At 44.1% G+C, this 17,772-nt stretch overlaps 2 protein-coding genes across 2 annotated transcripts in view; one reads left to right on the top strand and one right to left on the bottom strand.

The window, feature by feature from the left end:
- The first annotated feature begins 1,427 nt into the window (after positions 1-1,427).
- LOC109872703 (homeobox protein DBX1-A-like) lies at positions 1,428-5,845 on the top strand. Its single transcript, XM_020464013.2, has 4 exons — positions 1,428-1,988; positions 2,147-2,254; positions 3,899-4,101; positions 4,278-5,845. The coding sequence occupies exons 1-4, from the start codon at positions 1,619-1,621 to the stop codon at positions 4,605-4,607; spliced, it is 1,011 nt and encodes a 336-aa protein (XP_020319602.1). The 5' UTR covers positions 1,428-1,618; the 3' UTR covers positions 4,608-5,845.
- A 96-nt stretch (positions 5,846-5,941) lies between these two features.
- Positions 5,942-17,772, bottom strand: part of LOC109884892 (neuron navigator 2) — a 136,951-nt gene continuing 125,120 nt past the window's right edge. Inside the window, 12 exon segments of the mRNA XM_031808290.1 lie at positions 5,942-8,218; positions 8,386-8,589; positions 8,812-8,930; positions 9,268-9,464; positions 9,699-9,770; positions 9,858-10,012; positions 10,294-10,529; positions 10,639-10,816; positions 13,051-13,241; positions 13,428-13,605; positions 13,707-13,860; positions 13,968-14,140. Of these exon segments, the coding sequence (XP_031664150.1) occupies positions 8,093-8,218; positions 8,386-8,589; positions 8,812-8,930; positions 9,268-9,464; positions 9,699-9,770; positions 9,858-10,012; positions 10,294-10,529; positions 10,639-10,816; positions 13,051-13,241; positions 13,428-13,605; positions 13,707-13,860; positions 13,968-14,140 (1,983 nt within the window). The 3' untranslated portion in view covers positions 5,942-8,092.

A 17,772-nucleotide genomic window follows, 5' to 3' on the forward strand; every position in this document is an offset into this window, starting at 1 on the left:
TATAGCCTAACTTGATGAGAATGTATTTAGGCTAATATGAATTAAACATTTCTGGTAGGTTGAATGCATTCAGTTGTGCAACTGATTAGGTATCCCATTTTCCTTCCCTAATATGTTATTTTATTTCGTTAGCCTATATTTTTGTTTTGCTTTTAATAAACAAGTATGTTTTCGTAAACTATTCGTTTGGCATTGTTTAAATATGCTTACTATTTTAGCCTATACACTATTTCGGCAAAAAGAAAATAGTCGCATGAATGAATTTCTGTTTGGAAATTGATTTATTTGAACTCTAATGCCTGGTTAAAGACAGAGCAGACTAAACGCGACGGTAAACAGGCTCAAATCCCGCTTTAATGTGAGTTTTATACCAGCTTTCAATGTCCGCTCATATGAATGCGTTTTAAATCAAATCATAGATGCACTTTTATTCAGCTGGTTAAAACAGCAGAACAAAACCCGTCTATAGAAATAAACGCTTTTATTCCAGTAGGGCTTTATGAAAGCGGGAGAGGGGCGCCGTGGCAGCTGATGGTGACAGTTCATGGTTAACAGGATCAGCAGTACACGGTTAGGGCCGCACACTTCTCTGCGCTCGAATGTGCAGTGGGTCTTCGTCTGGCGCACCGAATGAAGATTTTTCAAAGCCCGTGATATTTAACACATCTGTTAAAGCGTTCCGAGCGCAGAAATCCGTTTAAGACACTATTCCATGACGAGGTCCAGATTGACTGTTGAGAATCCGAGGAAACACGAGGCCAATGGACATTTTACGCAATCCACATATTCCTAAATAAATTCACATTTTAAAGTAGGGTAGTTATAAAGGTTGCTAAATGAAACCGTGGCGATTAGACTTAGCCTATCCTTGTTATCATGATTGTAAAAATGATTGTCAATATTCATAGCCTATATTATTTTTTCATTCATGCAATATTTATTAATATTTATATTATTTGTTAATTTATTAATTTGTTGTTGTAATACGAATTAATTGTTGTTGTTGTCGTCATGATCGCGTTATTATAGCCTAAGCAATGTGGTATAAACTCAACTGCATTCAATTGTAATTTTTAGTGGGCTATAGCTTTCATTAGGACTTTTGATCCATTAAAACACAGCAGGGGAGACGAATAAATATAGCTGCTTCTTCTGGTTAAGCCCTCATTCAGAAGCTCCAAATTATGTCTGAATCTTTTAGGATAGCTTTTTAATTAGCCTGCGTGCGTCTCCACCAAACAAAACCCAATCGCAGGGCCTCAATGGAACGTGGTCAATATGCAAAATTGACGACTATGGCTCTTTTGTGGAAGGGACATTGTGTGTTCCTTGCTTATGAAGTCTAATCCAATCATAAATTGCACTCTCTAGCCAATCAGCGATCCCGGGACGGCGCTTGAAAGCGACTCATGTAGAGAACTTTGTTGAACCTCATTGTTGAGGCTGACAGTTCTGAAAGGAGCTTTGGGGCAGCCTGCTATAAAACGCCTCTCCCCAGAGTAGAGGGGCCAGAGGAGTAAAGCTAGTCATTCAGATTGGAACCTATCAGATCCTCACTTGTTCTTGACGGAGTATTTCAACAGATCGTTTCGTGTTGCGTTATACTACAGACGGGACCATGATGATCCCAAGCGTCCTTGCGCCTAATGCGATGTACCCAGGCCTTTACCGCCCCTCCGCCTCCATGCCGCTCCAACGGTCTCTGCAGAACGCGTTTCCAACCCACTCCAGCTTTCTAGTGGAGGACCTGCTGCGGATAAGCAGGCCGGCGGAGTACCACTTCAGCCGGACTCTCCCCTCAGCAAGCGTCTCCCCGGCGACAACCACCACAACCATGTCCTTCAGTGCCATGCCACAGGAGCGCATCGTCTCTCCAACTGCCTCGACGCGTGAATCATGCTCTCCGAAAACGTCACAACCGAGTAGTAAAGACCCAACTTATCTTAAATTTGGAGTCAGCGCAATCCTGGCACCATCACCAAAGACCGGTAAGTGTGACGTTGGGAAAGTTGTACCTTCTTTACAATTGTTAATTTTAGCAGTTTCTTACACTTAGCATATTGTAAAACAGATCAAAACATGTTTGTCTTTTCATGAGTGTTGCCTTGATTGTTGGCGTTCCTTGACACGTTATTTTCCTCTACAGCATCGCTGCCACCCGCCATCCACCACAGTATGCACCCCAAGGCCTTCTCTCTCCCCTACTTCGACGGATCCTTTCACCCCGCCTTCTTCAGGTCGACATATTTCCCAGGTAAAGAACTCATCATGCACTTTCAGACACCGTTGAATTGCACTTTGCGCACAGCTGATACTCACCCCTCCCTCGCCAGGGACAACGTTCAGAACTTTTCATATCAACATGTTTTGTTGAACCACTTTCCAAATGGACTCGAAATAATGCTTTGAATGCTTTCTGCAAAGCTCTGAAAGTTGCACCTTTTTTGCACATGCCCTGTATAGGCACTTAGCTTGTGAACTTTTCAGCGCTTTCAGAGTGGGTGTGGTGGGGTGGGTGGAATTGATTCCATTTGCACTGACTTCTTTGCTGCTGAGATCACTGGTCGCTAATAAAGACCTCTGTTCCCCAAATGCTAATTAACCAATTATCCGAAATCATGACGGTTTAATTCCGAGGCGGGATGCGGGTCAAGCTCGTTCCCCCACCGTCTCATGCGATAAGGTCATTTTAGAGTCTCCTCCGCACAGTCCCGCGTTTTCCCACAGGGCAGGGGCACTGGGCCACAGGATGCCAACAAGGCTTTCAGCACCATGACCAATTTGGTCAGCTCCCCCCGGCGCAAGCCACCCACGCACCCCAGAGTGACTTCTACCAGGCGGGCAAGAGGCGTGGACCAGTCATACACTAATTTCCCTATTAGGCGCCATTCACAGCTCTCAATATTCTCACAAGACCACATAGCTTGTTGTTGTGCCTGATTATGGGAAGTGCAACCATGAGTTGTGGATATGGAGGTAGTTTTAGCCCAAGTTATTTGGCAATAAATGGTAGGCTTACAGATAGGCATACATTTGAAAGTGTGCTATAATTAAGTGGCTTGGGAATAAGTATTCTTTGCATGAACAATAATCAAATCAGTGCACATTGAAACATGTCAGTGTTTTACTATATCCCTAACCTGAAAAAAACACCATGCCTTACACGTCCCCCTTCGTCTCTCAGTTTTTAAACTCTGGGGCCAATCAACAGGGCGAGATAAAGAATAATCTCTTAGAAAAGTCTATAAAGTCGCTAGTCCGTGCTTTCATTCAGACAAACCATAATGGAGTTGGAGTCTTTTCATGGGCTGCGCTGAATACCTTCACAAAACAGCTCGAGCGGCCTGAATAGCTTTTCGTGTTCATTTAATGAAAATGATTTGAGGGCAGAAAAAAATGCACCCTGGGCCCCTCGGCATCAGTATTCAGGTATGCAGTGGTGTTTAGTTTGAAAGTGTAAATCTCCTTTTGTTGCGATAATATATGGCCTTCGCAGCCTGTCCAGAGTCTTTTCTGCGTTAGTTCATTACTACACAATTACCGTTCACGGTTTATTAACTCCTCTATCCGCCCTCGCGGGGTTCCTTAAAGGATACGCTGCCTCTTTACCATACCAATGCGCCTGGGGACCGACCAATGTGCTAATTAGTCACCTCGTGCCATTTCACTCAAAAAGGAGATGTATTCCGCGGCCAAAGGGGAGAAGCATATTCAATCATAACAGATTGCAAAGTTTGTACACAAGTGTAAAAAAAGTAGGCTAGTTGGCTAAAGAAATAGCCTTCCAGGGGACAGAGGTTAACGTCTATTTTAAGACCATTGCTACGTTTTGGCATGGTTTTATGAATGAACAGTGTTTATTTGTTGAATCAACGTTTCCTCCTCTCCTCTTCTATAGCATCTTCATCGGTCGTGCCCATCCCAGGGACCTTCTCTTGGCCACTGGCCAACAGAGGGAAGCCGAGGAGAGGGATGCTCCGACGGGCAGTGTTCTCTGACGTGCAGCGCAAAGCTCTGGAGAAGATGTTCCAGAAACAGAAATACATCAGCAAACCAGACAGGAAGAAGCTGGCCTCAAAGCTTGGTCTCAAAGACTCGCAGGTGAATCATTTACTTTTATTTGCACAGTGCTACGCTGTGCGTAATACGCGCGCAATTACTCTAACGCATATGCATGCTAAAGTCGATACTGTTTGTATTATTGAAACTCTAATAAAGTCAACCTCTACAAACTTAAACCGAACTAACTGGTTATACTATTCCTTCTCCGTCGCCAGGTTAAAATCTGGTTCCAGAACCGCAGAATGAAGTGGAGGAACTCTAAAGAGAGGGAGCTCCTGTCTTCAGGAGGTTGTCGCGAGCAGACCCTGCCCACCAAAACGAACCCACACCCAGACCTCAGCGACGTCGGCAAGAAGTCTTCCGCGGAGGAGGACGAGATGGAAGAGAACCCATTCGGCGCTAGAGGCGCGCCTGGCCTTTGCCATTCCCCCGCAGCGGGGCACGAGCTGTCCAACAGCGGCGGATCGAACCTCTCGTCGCCATCTCTCTCCAGCAAGCACTCGGAATTCTCAGAATCAGATGAAGAAGAGATCACAGTTTCTTAATTGATTTATAAAAACTCAGATATGTTTATAAAATGGTCACCTATCCATGATTATTTCTTTAAAAAAAATAACTGCAGGGTTTATTTGATAGAAAGGGCCGGCTCTAGCCTTCTGGGGGGCCCTAAGGGAGATTTTGTTGGGGGGCCCCCTCCAAGAGGGCTTTTTTTTTTAGTGGCTCCCCTCTTGACAGCAGCATTTTAAAGTGCATTTCCTTTAATTCTACACATTTTGACATGTGGCGAATGGAAAATGTTGCAGTTATAAAGAAAGTTTTCAGCAGGTCTACACACTTTGCCATGGGGTGGAAAGAAAATGTGGCATTTTTATAACACATTTCATGCAATTCTACTCATTTCCCCATGGAGTTGTAAGACATTTTGCAGCTTTAAAGCAATTTTTTTGCAGTTCTACATATATTGCCATGGTGTGGAGGGAAAATATTGACATTTTATAATAATGTCATTAAATTCTACTCATTTTGCCATGACATGTCATGTTAATGATAGCTGAGTGAGAGTGATTAATGGGGCCCTGGGCTCGGTCGGAATTCGGCCATGATTTTCTACAAGTTTAGATGACTGGCTAGACTAACTTACCAATCTAAAAATTGTTTGCAGGAATGGCTAATTGAGTGACTGACAAAACAAGAGAAGAGCTGCTGATGCACAACCAAATTTCAAACTTGCACCTTGTGTATTCTACTATTCTAACTCTCAACAGTAAGTTGAGAACCTGACTGAGTTCAAAAAATATATATAATGGGCTCTAGTGGCCCTAAGCAACCGCTTATATCGCTTATGCCTGGAGCCGTCCCTGTTTATAGGATATACTTAGAAAAGATTTGCTGTTTTGCACAGCTCTTTCAATTGTACAGTATTTTGTACAACTATTTGTATGGATATTTTATGCCAAGAAAATGGAGTTACCTGGACTTACAGTTTTTATTGAAAAGTGTAGACATTTCGTGCATAATTTATACGGATTTGTTAATTCAATGTATTGTGTGTGTGTGTATATATATATATATATATATATACATATATATATATGTATATATATATATGTGTATATGTGTGTGTGTGTTAATATTTCACTATGTTTGTTATTTCAATGTATTGTGTGTATATGTGTTAATATTTCACTATGTTTGTTATTTCAATGTATTGTGTGTATATGTGTTAATATTTCACTATGTTTTGTACAAATACCAAATAAAATGTAACAGCTACATGGTATAACTTCTGTTACAAAACGGAAATGAACAACAGTAAAAAAAAACTCATTAAATAGATCGATAGGTTTATGCTAGTAGAGAGCCACAATTGATAGTCACATTGCATGAATGAATAAATAACCATGATTTTTATTGAATCACAAATAACTTAAGACTAGTACAGTGATCTTCAGAATCAGTTCTCCAAGCTCTGGAGAGAACATTGACGATAAACTCCACACGCCTGCTCTGACGCAAAAGAGACTGTACACAAAATACTCATTTTCAAGTAGTTACAAATTGGCTAGAAAAGTCATCAAAATGTTGCAAGGTAATCAAGTATTTACACTGTTATGTTACATATGATTTTGTGGGTTTTTTTGTGTGTTTTTTTTTTTACATAAGAAAAGAAGGCTACACATTCATTAAGCTTTAAGAACATGTGAATTCAACAGCAACTCCATTCATTTCACCATCCCAAACTTCTCAAAGCGAGCAGGTCGTTTCACCGGTGGACATACAGACAAACGCATACATATCCGTTGTTTGTTGTGCTTGCATTCACTATGACAAGACGCCCTCTCCAAATGCACAGACACATTTGATTTGTAAATGAACAAAGACTGTACCAGCTCCCCAAAAACTATTCACAAAATCGGATCACTTGCTGTACATCTTCTTGGCAGTGCTGAAAAACCTTAAAGAACTGACATAAGGCTTGGCTTCAATTTTGAGTTTGAAATGAATGTTGCATAGGTTGGATGACTAAGAACTCTGAAAGATAATGGAAGCGACGCTGGAAACAAATAACCTAATCGGACCCCAAAAAAACACACTTCTCCTCCTAGGATGAAGGGTTTTGGAGGAAAGGGGACAATATACACAATTTCTGAAGCCAAGAAAAAAAAATCTGTTTTGACCTGAAGCCATAACCATTCTTAAATCTTTAACTTCTCCCATTTGTACCTTTTAAACATGACCTCAAGTAAAAATGACTTTAAACAAAGCAGCATATACATATTGTTACATATTCACTTAACATGTTGTCATGACAACAATAATCATTACACGTCACATAATCAAAACAGACAACAAGCATGGCAAAGGCGTAAAGGGGAGTATAGAAGGTAGATGAGGTATAGAGATTAAAACAATTCCTTAATAAACGTTCCCCCACATTTATTACACAATGATGTGTACTTTGAGCACCAACCAAATGTACTTTCCCATCTCACAAGTTGTCCTTAGTAAGTTATATCCAAACTTTTACAAACTTCTCAGCATTGGGAGCAATACAATTCATTACATGTTATTAAAGCCCAAGTCCCTTTCCCTATTCAAGCCCTAATAACCTCTTAATAACATGGCATTAGTGTTTGATATGACGATAGTCGACGCACCTCTTCAAGCCACACCTGCCTAGGCACAACGCAAAGAGAGTGTCGACTTAAAGCCCTGTAAGTTTACGGCCAAAAAGACAAAATAAAAAAGTAGCTAATGCACAAAGTCTGTTACAAAAAAAAAGTAAGGCATCCTTATTGAAGTTCAGTCCAGCACCAAAGTAGAGACTTTCATCTGGAGAAGAAACTCATGCTACGGCGACCCGTTTGGGACAAAAGGAGTCACATGTAGGGGCAGGTGAATGGTGATGGGTGTGTGTGTGTCATTGGGGGCATAAGGAGGCATTTGGGAACCAGTGAATTTGGTCTGTGTGGAGATGACGAAGATGAGACCCTCAGCACCATGCTCCAAAGGAAAGGGCCTGTAGCTCAATCTGTAGCCCAGTTTGGAGCACTGCAGCTGGGGAAGAGCCGTGAGGAGCCTGGCTTGCTGATTGTGGTGGGTTTGGCTCAAAGATGCAGTCTCTTTTTTATCTTCTTAAATAAGGAGACCCTGGTACTGATGCTGATAAGGAAAATGTTGAAGATGCTGAAGATGACGCACAGTGTAAAATCCTGGTTTATGTCAGTTGTTTTGTCTAAGTGGCACGTCCGGATTGGACGTAGGAGAGCGGTTAGCCATGACGGTGCAAAAATAGAACAGCGCAGCAGCTTTCTGTTTCACTCCTATTTTTTTTCCTTCTTCAGTTCTTCTCTCATTTTTGGGTTACCTGCACCCGTCGTGTTCTGGACATGACAATTAAAGTGGCTTGATTTTCTTTTGTGTGGACGTGAGCTTGAAAAACACATTCAAAAGAAATGTTGTATTGACTGAACATAAAAACGTTAACTGAATGTATTTGTGTCTTCTTGGGAAAGGGGGAGGAGTCGGATCACAATGTTGACTCCAGTGTTGAGTCCAGGATGTCGTGTTGGTGACTGTTGCTGTTAGAGTCGCTGTCGTATCTCTGAGGGCTGGAGGAAGTGGCTGCTTCCTTCAGCCTCATTAGCATATTCATCTGAGGACGGAGACGCAGGGGTCAACGGTTAGCGTGAGCGTGACTGTGCGTGTCTGCGTTGTCTCCTGGATCTGCAGTGCCTGCTTGTGTGTGTGTTATGTGTCACCTGTGTGTTATGTGTCACCTGTTTTGAGCATTTGTGTGTGTGCGCGCGCGTGTTGTCTCACCAGTGGGTCTGCGTCACAGTCGCTCTGCGGCGGCTCCTTCCTGATGCCCTCCCTGGGGGCGGAGTAACCGTCGAAGCCCACATCTTCTGGGCGGAGCTGCAGCAACGGGGGCCAGTCAGCAGGTGCGGTGGGCGTGGCTGACCAGGGGTAGCTGTCAATCACCCAGCATGCAGGGTCCTCCCACGCTGACCTACGGCCGTACAGCTACAGAGAGGGAGGCGGATGGAGGAGAGAGAAAATTATAAGTATCAATGAAGAGGTATGATGATATTACGATAACACAGTGAGTGCCATAAATAATGCAAGTGCGTGTGTGCATATTTTTTGTATTTTTGTGACTGATATATTTGTGTGTGCCTGTGTGAATCCACATGCATGTGTTGTACGTGTGTGTGTGTCGCATGCCTTTGTGTGTTTATAGCCTACCTGCAGTCCCTCTCTGATTGCCTCCAGCATGTAGGGGATGATGGAGTAGTTCCAGAGGTCTGTGAACCACACCCTGGAGCCAGCCACATCCATGGGACATGACAGGAAGAGGCGTGGCCCTGGGGAGGCAAAGGTCAGATGGATGTTAAATAGTGCCACTGTGCCTTTCCTTCCTATTTGGAAAATGAGTTTATGGCCAGATGAGGTTATGAATATTGAGAATATTGTGACCAAAGCACAATAACATGCATAAAACACATTATATTCCAAAATATATTTTTGTCAGATGTCCTCCGAGCACAAAATTTGCCTAATGTCAAGATTAGTCCACATCCCACCCCATCGGTTTTGTTGATCCAAGAACCACAAATCTTAAAATTACTGTGCTTATCTTTTCCATTCATTTTGGATTGGGGCATAGAGCTGGTTTATGACGTTCTTGTGTTTTCTACCTACCGATGGTAACGTCAGAGGAGCTGTGTGCCTCTAGGAAGCGGTTGAGGTGGTGCCAGACGCGAGGGATCCAGTCGATGATCTTTACCAGCTCCAGGGTACGCTTGCGGCTGCCGATCTCCGTCTCGATCAGCTTCCTCCTCAGATAGCGACCAAGGAAGCCCTTCACCGGCTCCAAGTGATTGGCACACAGCACCCACCTGGTCACATATGCAAACAAGAGAGAGAGGAGGAGTTAATAGGTTAGGTACTCATTCATGAATACAGCCAATGAAGACGCTCCATCTTTCCATTCTGAAGGAATGGAGAGAGGGCAATGGATTGCCGCCCAGTCTGTTGCTGCCACCTAGTGAAGAATCATGCAAAGTGCATTTCAAATTCAAACCATTTTACTGTTTCATTTCAGTTTCTATTGAACTGTTGAGTTGGCCTACCTGAAGTTATGGTGGAGTTGTAGGTTGGGGGCAGAGGATGTGGCCTGGCTCATAGTACCGATGATGTAGGGGCTGGGAACAGAGAGAACACACACATACAGAAAATCAACACATTTACAATAAACACAATTGTGTGCGTGTGCGTGTGCATGTACTCACCAACATTGGTACTTGCAGTTGAACACTCCGTTGAAGATTTCTCCCAGAGAGGAGACATGGTGCAGGTTATCCAGTATGACCACTAGAGGGCTCTCTGCCTCTGGCCTGTCACTGCTGCACTGCTCAGCCAGGCCTGATAGGTACTGACGCAATTCCTAGAGAGAGAGAGAGAGAGACAGAGGAAAGAAGAGAGAAGAGAGAGGAGAGAAGAGAGGGAGAGAGGGAGAGAGAGAGAGAGAGAGAGGACACACCATGTCTTTTTTCAACGCACAAAAAAACCCTATTGAGTTGCTTTAACATAGACACACTTTTTCAAGTTCTGCCTCCAAGATACATATCTAATATAACAGGGGGGAAAGAAGGCAAATTAATTGTCACATCACACAAAGTATCGTCTCGCCAGTCGGTGAGGTGCTTCAGGGGCATAGCTACGTACCTTGCTAGATTTGTGGTCCACGTTAAAGGTGACGACGGAATGAGGGGTCAGGGGTCGGCCCTCCTGCAGGAGCAGGTGTCTTGCCAGACGATGAGCCAGGTGTGTTTTACCGGTGCCGCTGGGGCCAGAGAGAATGACACGGCGGTGCTCCCTCAGCAGAGACACGTAGCGCTGCAGCATGGGCTTAGGGATCAGGGTGTCAAACACCAGGCAGTCCACACTCTCACTGCTCACACCTAGAGAGGGAGAGAGAGGGAAATGCTTACACACAGAACCCATGTGCACAATACACACCAGATCGCAGGGAGAGATACACACATTTAGAGAAACACACGCACTCCTTACCTTTGAGCCTGATGTTGATGGTGTCGCTGTCTCCAACCAGGTAGCCGCAGGGCAGCAGCTCGGGGGGGTGAGCGGTGCTGGTGTTGCTATGACGATGCACATCCCCGATGTTGTATCCCTCCACACTGTCACAGGTCAGCCCCAGCTGGCTCACTGGGTCAACATGGGTGATGTACTCCTACAGAAGCATAAGGGCAAAGGTCAAGGGTTAGGTGATATGCAACTCTACTATGAATTGTTTTGTGTTACTTATGTTGATATTGGAAAGAGAAATCAAATGAATTTGTATTTGTTTTTATTATGGATCCCCTTGGCAGCAGCTACTCTTCCTGGGGTCCAGCAAAATTAAGGCAGTTTATAAAATTTTAGAAAACATTACAATACATTCACAGATTTCACAACACAATGTGTGCCCTCAGGCCCCTACTCTACCACTACCACATATCTACAGTACAAAATCCATGTGTACATGTGTGTATCGTGCGTATGTTATTGTGTGTGTGTGTGTGTGTGTGTGTGTGTATGCATGTGTCTGTGCCTATGTTTGTGTTGCTTCACAATCCCCGCTGTTCCATAAGGTGTTTTTGTAATTGTTTTTTAAAATCTAATTTTACTGCTTGCAGCAGTTACCTGATGTGGAATAGAGTTCCATGTAGTCATGGCTCTATGTAGTACTGTGCGCCTCCCATAGTCTGTTCTGGACTTGGGGACTGTGAAGAGACCTCTTGTGGCATGTCTTGTGGGATATACATGGGTGTCCGAGTTGTGCGCCAGTATTTCAAACAGACAACTCGGCGCATTCAACATGTCAATACCTCTCATAAATACAAGTAGTGATGAAGTCAATCTTTCATACACTTTGAGCCAGGAGAGATTGACATGCATATTAATAATGTCAGCTCTCTGTGTACATCCAAGGGCCCAGCCGTGCTGCCCTGTTCTGAGCCAATTGCAATTTTCCATTTTTTGTGGCACCTGACTACACAACTGAACAGTAGTCCAGGAGCGACAAAACTAGGGCCTGTAGGACCTGCCTTGTTGTTAGTGCTGTTAAGGTAAGAGTAGCGCTTTATTATGGACAGACTTTCGCCATCTTAGTTACTGTTGTATCAACACGTTTTGACCATGACAGTTTACAATCCAGGGTTACTCCAAGCAGTTTATTCGCACAAGCCAGTGGCATGTCGTTAGTAAAGATTGAAAAAAATTAAATGGGCCTAGACAGCTGCCCTGGCGAATTCCTGATTCTACCTGGATTATGTTGGAGTGGCTTCCATTAAAGAACACCCTCTGTGTTCTTTTAGACAGGTAACTCTTTATCCACAATATAGCAGGGGGTGTAAAGCCATAACACATACGTTCTTCCAGCAGCAGACTATGATCGATAATGTCAAAAGCCGCACTGAAGTCTAACAAAATAGCCCCCCCGCTAATCTTTTTATCAAGAATTTCTCTCAGCCAATCATTTGTGTAAGTGCTGTGCTTGTTGAATGCCCTTCCCTAGAAGGGAAGTTTACTAGGGGTTGGTAACAGGCTAATTGGTCAGCTATTTGAGACAGTATTTTTTATTTAACCTTTATTTAACTAGGCAAGTCAGTTAAGAACAAATTCTTATTTACAATGATGGCCTACCCCGGACAAAATCTAACCCGGACAATGCTGGGCCAATTGTGCAATTGTGGGGATTTACTATTCTTAGGTAGCGGAATGAATTTTGCTTCCCTCCAGGTCTGGGGACACAAACATTCTAGTAGGCTTAAATTGAAAATATGGCAAATAGGAGTGGCAATATCGTCCGCTAGTATCCTCAGTAATATCCTCAGTAATTTTCCATCGAAGTTGTCAGACCCTGGTGGCTTGTCATTGTTGAAAGAAAATAATATTTTTTAAACTCTTCTACACTCACTTTACGGAATTCAAAATTACAATTCTTGTCTTTCAAAATTTGGTCAGATATACAATGATGTGTAGTGTAAGCGTTTGTTGCTGGCATGTCATGCCTAAGTTTGCTAATCTTGCCAATGAAAAAATCATTAAAGTAGTTGGCTCATTCATCACAAAACCAACTGATATTGCCATCTGATTCAATGAATGATGAAGCCGTGTTTGCTTTCCACGCCAAAATGTCCTTTCAGGTGCTCCAAAGCTTGTTACTATCATTCTTTGTTTCATAGTGTGGTTTCTTCTTCTTTTTATCCAGTTTAGTCACACGATTTTTCAATTTGCAATTTGCAATTTGCAATTTGCCAATCGGTTGTGTAGCCAGACTTATTTGCTATTCCTTTTGCTTCATCCCCCTCAACCATACCATTTTTCAATTCCTCGTCAATCCACAGAGATTGAACCGTTTTTACAGTCACCTTCGTAATGAAGCCTTGTCATAAATGAAGTCAATAAATCCAGGGTTTTTACCTTGAAGAGGCGGCGGACCACCCCGTCCAAGATGTCCCACTTGGTTTTACCACTCACACCGATACAGCCAATCAGGAAGTGGCGAGCCCTGGCCTCCTGGGAGAGGTACTCATCCAGACTGACCACTATCTTCACATGTCGTCCCTCTTTCCTCATCACTCCATCTCCCACTGTATCATCCAACAACATGTCTGAGAGGAGAGAGAGAAGAGTCAGACTCATACATACACCCATTTCACCCAAACACACAATCAGGCAAACATACTCTCAAAGGCAATCACACCCAAACACAAATACAGAAGTACACACACTTAAAAACACATGCTCACACATTTACTCAACTGTACAGATACCACATCAAAACATGCCATTCTCACCCAGGCTGGTGGACTCGGTGAGGTTGATGCTGTGCTGGCACAGACCAGGCCCTGGTGTAGGGGTGTGTGTATGGTGAGGGGGCGAGGAGGAAATGGAGGCCTGGGAGGGGGCTCTGCTGCTCCCAGTACTCTCCAGCTTCAGACGGTCATTCTCTGCCTTCAGTTTCTCTATCTCCCCCTGAGAGAAAACACCCGAAAGACATAGCAACAGTCGGTCCACAAAACAGTGTGCGTGTGTGTGTGCATGCGCGTACGTTTCACCGTGTGTGGATGTGTTACCTGCATGTGGTTCATGGCCTCTCTGAGCTGGTCCAGTTGATGGGCCGAGCTGAGAGCCTCAAGGCGGATGTCTGTCAGCTTCATCTCCTTCTCCCTGAGCTCGCTGCGGAGCTGCATCACTGTCTCTGCCTCACCGTCCAGACAGTCCGACAGCCTACACACAGATTGATTCATTGATATAACTTACACACACAGACAGACACGAGCACACATACGCCTGCACTCACACATACACGCACAAACACCACACCGTATACGTACAGTGAGTTGGACTGCGAGTTCCTGAGCATGTGGCTGGAGGTTGTGGATCCATTGTGGGCGAGTTTGGGGGAGGAGGGGAGGGAGGAGTCCGTCATCTCCTCTATGTCAGAGTGGGACGAGGCAGACTTGGGAGACTTCTTCTTACTGAACGCCTGCTTGAAGGAGCTCCGCAACTGCAGGCGGGAGAGAGACAGAGAGGAGTGGAGGGTGAGTGTATGTGTGTGTGAGAGAGAGAGAAGAGTGAGGATACACTCCCAAGACAGACGGGGAGCAAGGGAAAGCAGGAGGAAAGCGGCGGAAGGCAGCAGTGAGGGGAGTGCCTGAGCAAGTGAGAAGTAGATCAAGAAAAGAGAGAAGGGAAGGAGAAGCAAAGGGGAAGGACTTGTGCTGTAGGGAGGCCGTGACTTGAGCTTATGCTCTAAACACAAATGAATGAGTGTCAGGTGATTACTGTCAGGTGGTTATTGTGTAACCACATACACCCTACATCAGCCTGATATTCCGTGTGTGTGTGTGTGTGTGTGTGTGTGGTTACAGACATCCAGTCCTCTAACCTCACCTACTGTGTGTGTATAACTGTATAATGCACTGTAGACTGTAGAGAGAACTAGCTACACTGCAGTGAATAGGACTAGAAAAGAGCACCTAAGGCTGTTGCGGAGACCACCCGTTTCATGTATTTAATGTACAGCCAAAGCGGTATAGTATGTTTGCTACGCGATTACTCTGAAATGGCGTCATTACAATTGAGCCTGATATTCCGTTTTTGTTTCAGAGCAGACTCAAAGTCACATCAGGAAAGGGATCAGGATAAAGAACACAACTGGAGAAGAAAGCAGAGGGATGATTGAGGACAGGAGAGGAAGGAGAGGGATTGGGTTAGTAACCTACGTAGTGCAGGGGGTTAGGTTAAGGTTAGCTTGAGGTTAAGCTGCCTTTCGTTTTTTATATTTTTTATCCACTCTTACCTCATAGACCTGCCATATGAAGCGATAGCACAGACAGAGAGAGAGAGAGAGACACAAAACAGCAGAGGTTCAGTGGGGAGTGTGTGAGCGTGTTAGTGGTAGGGACAGCCAGCGTTCAGTGGAGGCTACAGAAAGTGTACTGTGGTAAATGCTCTAAGGAATGTCAAAAGTCCAATCTTAGGAATCGGCAGCGCAATCTACACTTCTAGAACGTGTACCATTAGAATCTCTGAACAGGGTACAGAATGGAAGGCAATTAAAATAGAATGTATGCACTCGAATAGGAATACAACCGTTCGGCACCATAAGATACCAAATCCATTTGCTTCAACCCACACTGGTGCAGACTAATGTCCTTCTAATAGGAGGCTCATGTACGGTCCACTACCCTTCTTACCATGATACTTCACAGACAGCCCACATACACCCTACATACGACACCCTACCACATATGGCTTATCTAATCAGCAAATTATCAGGGGACCCGCCTATTTTCTGTGCAAAAAGCACGTGAGAACCATAGGCTCTCTGAGAATAGCTTATTATCACTAGATCTTAACCATGTCACGTTACTTATGCTTGTTGAAACTGCATTTGGACTAGAGTTCGACCGATTAATCGGAATAGCCGATTAATTAGGGCCGATTTCAAGTTTTCATAACAATCGGAAATCGGTATTTTTGGACACCGATTTTGCAGTTTTTTTTTTTACACCTTTATTTAATCTTTATTTAACTAGGCAAGTCAGTTAAGAACACATTCTTATTTTCAATGACGGCCTAGGAACGGTGGGTTAACTGCCTCGTTCAGGGGCAGAACGACAGATTTTCACCTTGTCAGGTCGGGGGATCCAATTTTGCGACCTTACAGTTAACTCATCCTTGTGCACTCCACAAGGAGACTGCCTGTTACGCAAATGCAGTAAGCCAAGGTAAGTTGCTAGCTAGCATTAAACTTATCTTATAAAAACAATCAATCAATCATAATCATTAGTTAACTACACATGGTTGATGATATTACTAGATATAATCTAGCGTGTCCTGAGTTGCATTTAATCTGACTGAGCATACAAGTATCTAAGTATCTGACTGAGCGGTGGTAGGCAGAAGCAGGCGCATAAACATTCATTCAAACAGCACTTTCGTGCATTTTGACAACAGCTCGTTGTTGTGCGTCAAGCATTGCGCTGTTTATGACTTCAAGCCTATCAACTCCCGAGATGAGGCTGGTGTAACCAATGCGAAATGGCTAGCTAGTTAGCGCGCGCTAATAGCGTTATAAACGTCACTCGCTCTGAGCCTGTGGTTGTTTCCCTTGCTCTGCATGGGTAATGCGGCTTCGAGGGTGGCTGTTGTCGTCGTGTTCCTGGTTCGAGCCCAGGGAGGAGAGATGTGAGGGACGGAAGCTACAGTATTTGATACACTGCCAATTTTGCAGGTTTTCCTACTTACAGAGCATGTAGAGGTCTGTCATTTTTATCATAGGTACACTTCAACTGTGAGAGACAAAAAAATAATAATAATCCAGAAAATCACATTGTATGATTTTTAAGTAATTCATTTGCATTTTATTGCATGACATAAGTATTTGATACATCAGAAAAGCAGAACATAATATTTGGTACAGAAACCTTTGTTTGCAATTACAGAGCTCATACTTTCCCTGTAGTTCTTGACCAGGTTTGCACACACTGCAGCAGGGATTTTGGCCCACTCCTCCATACAGACCTTCTCCAGATCCTTCAGGTTTCGGGGCTGTCGCTGGGCAATATGGACTTTCAGCTCCCTTCAAAGATTTTCTATTGGGTTCAGGTCTGGAGACTGGCTAGGCAACTCCAAGACCTTGAGATGCTTCTTACGGAGGACATTGAGATGCTTCTTACGGAGCCACTCCTTAGTTGCCCTGGCTGTGTGTTTCGGGTCGTTGTCATGCTGGAAGACCCAGCCACGACCCATCTTCAATGCTCTTACTGAGGGAAGGAGGTTGTTGGCCAAGATCTCGCGATACATGGCCCCATCCATCCTCCCCTCAATACGGTGCAGTCGTCCTGTCCCCTTTGCAGAAAAGTATCCCCAAAGAATGATGTTACCACCTCCATGCTTCACGGTTGGGATGGTGTTCTTGGGGTTGTACTCATCCTTCTTCTTCCTCCAAACACGGCGAGTGGAGTTTAGACCAAAAAGCTATATTTTTGTCTCATCAGACCACATGACCTTCTCCCATTCCTCCTCTGGATCATCCAGATGGTCATTGGCAAACTTCAGACGGGCCTGGACATGCGCTGGCTTGAGCAGGGGGACCTTGCGTGCGCTGCAGGATTTTAATCCATGACAGCATAGTGTGTTGCTAATGGTTTTCTTTGAGACTGTGGTCCCAGCTCTCTTCAGGTCATTGACCAGGTCCTGCTGTGTAGTTCTGGGCTGATCCCTCACCTTCCTCAACAATTGTTGCCTTCTCACCAAGCTGCTTGCCTATTGTCCTGTAGCCCATCCCAGCCTTGTGCAGGTCTATAATTTTAGCCCTGATGTCCTTACACAGATCTCTGGTCTTGGCCATTGTGGAGAGGTTGGAGTCTGTTTGATTGAGTGTGTGGACAGGTGTCTTTTATACAGGTAACGAGTTCAAACTGGTGTGGTTAATACAGGTAATGAGTGGAGAACAGGAGGGCTTCTTAAAGAAAAACTAACAGGTCTGTGAGAGCTGGAATTCTTACTGGTTGGTAGGTAATCAAATACTTATGTCATGCAATAAAACACTAATTAATTAATTTCTGGATTTTGTTTTCTTCTGGATTTTAGATTCCGTCTCTCACAGTTGAAGTGTACCTATGATAAAAA

The sequence above is a fragment of the Oncorhynchus kisutch genome, linkage group LG3 (genome assembly GCF_002021735.2).
Source record: "Oncorhynchus kisutch isolate 150728-3 linkage group LG3, Okis_V2, whole genome shotgun sequence".
Taxonomy (NCBI): Eukaryota; Metazoa; Chordata; class Actinopteri; order Salmoniformes; family Salmonidae; genus Oncorhynchus; species Oncorhynchus kisutch.

Coding starts and splice junctions, on each gene's coding strand:
- LOC109872703 (XM_020464013.2), top strand. CDS start 1,619: ATGATGATCCCAAGCGTCCTTGCGCCTAATGCGATGTACCCAGGCCTT. Junction 2,255..3,898: donor CAGGTCGACATATTTCCCAG/GTAAAGAACTCA, acceptor CCTCTTCTATAG/CATCTTCATCGGTCGTGCCC. Junction 4,102..4,277: donor TTGGTCTCAAAGACTCGCAG/GTGAATCATTTA, acceptor CTCCGTCGCCAG/GTTAAAATCTGGTTCCAGAA.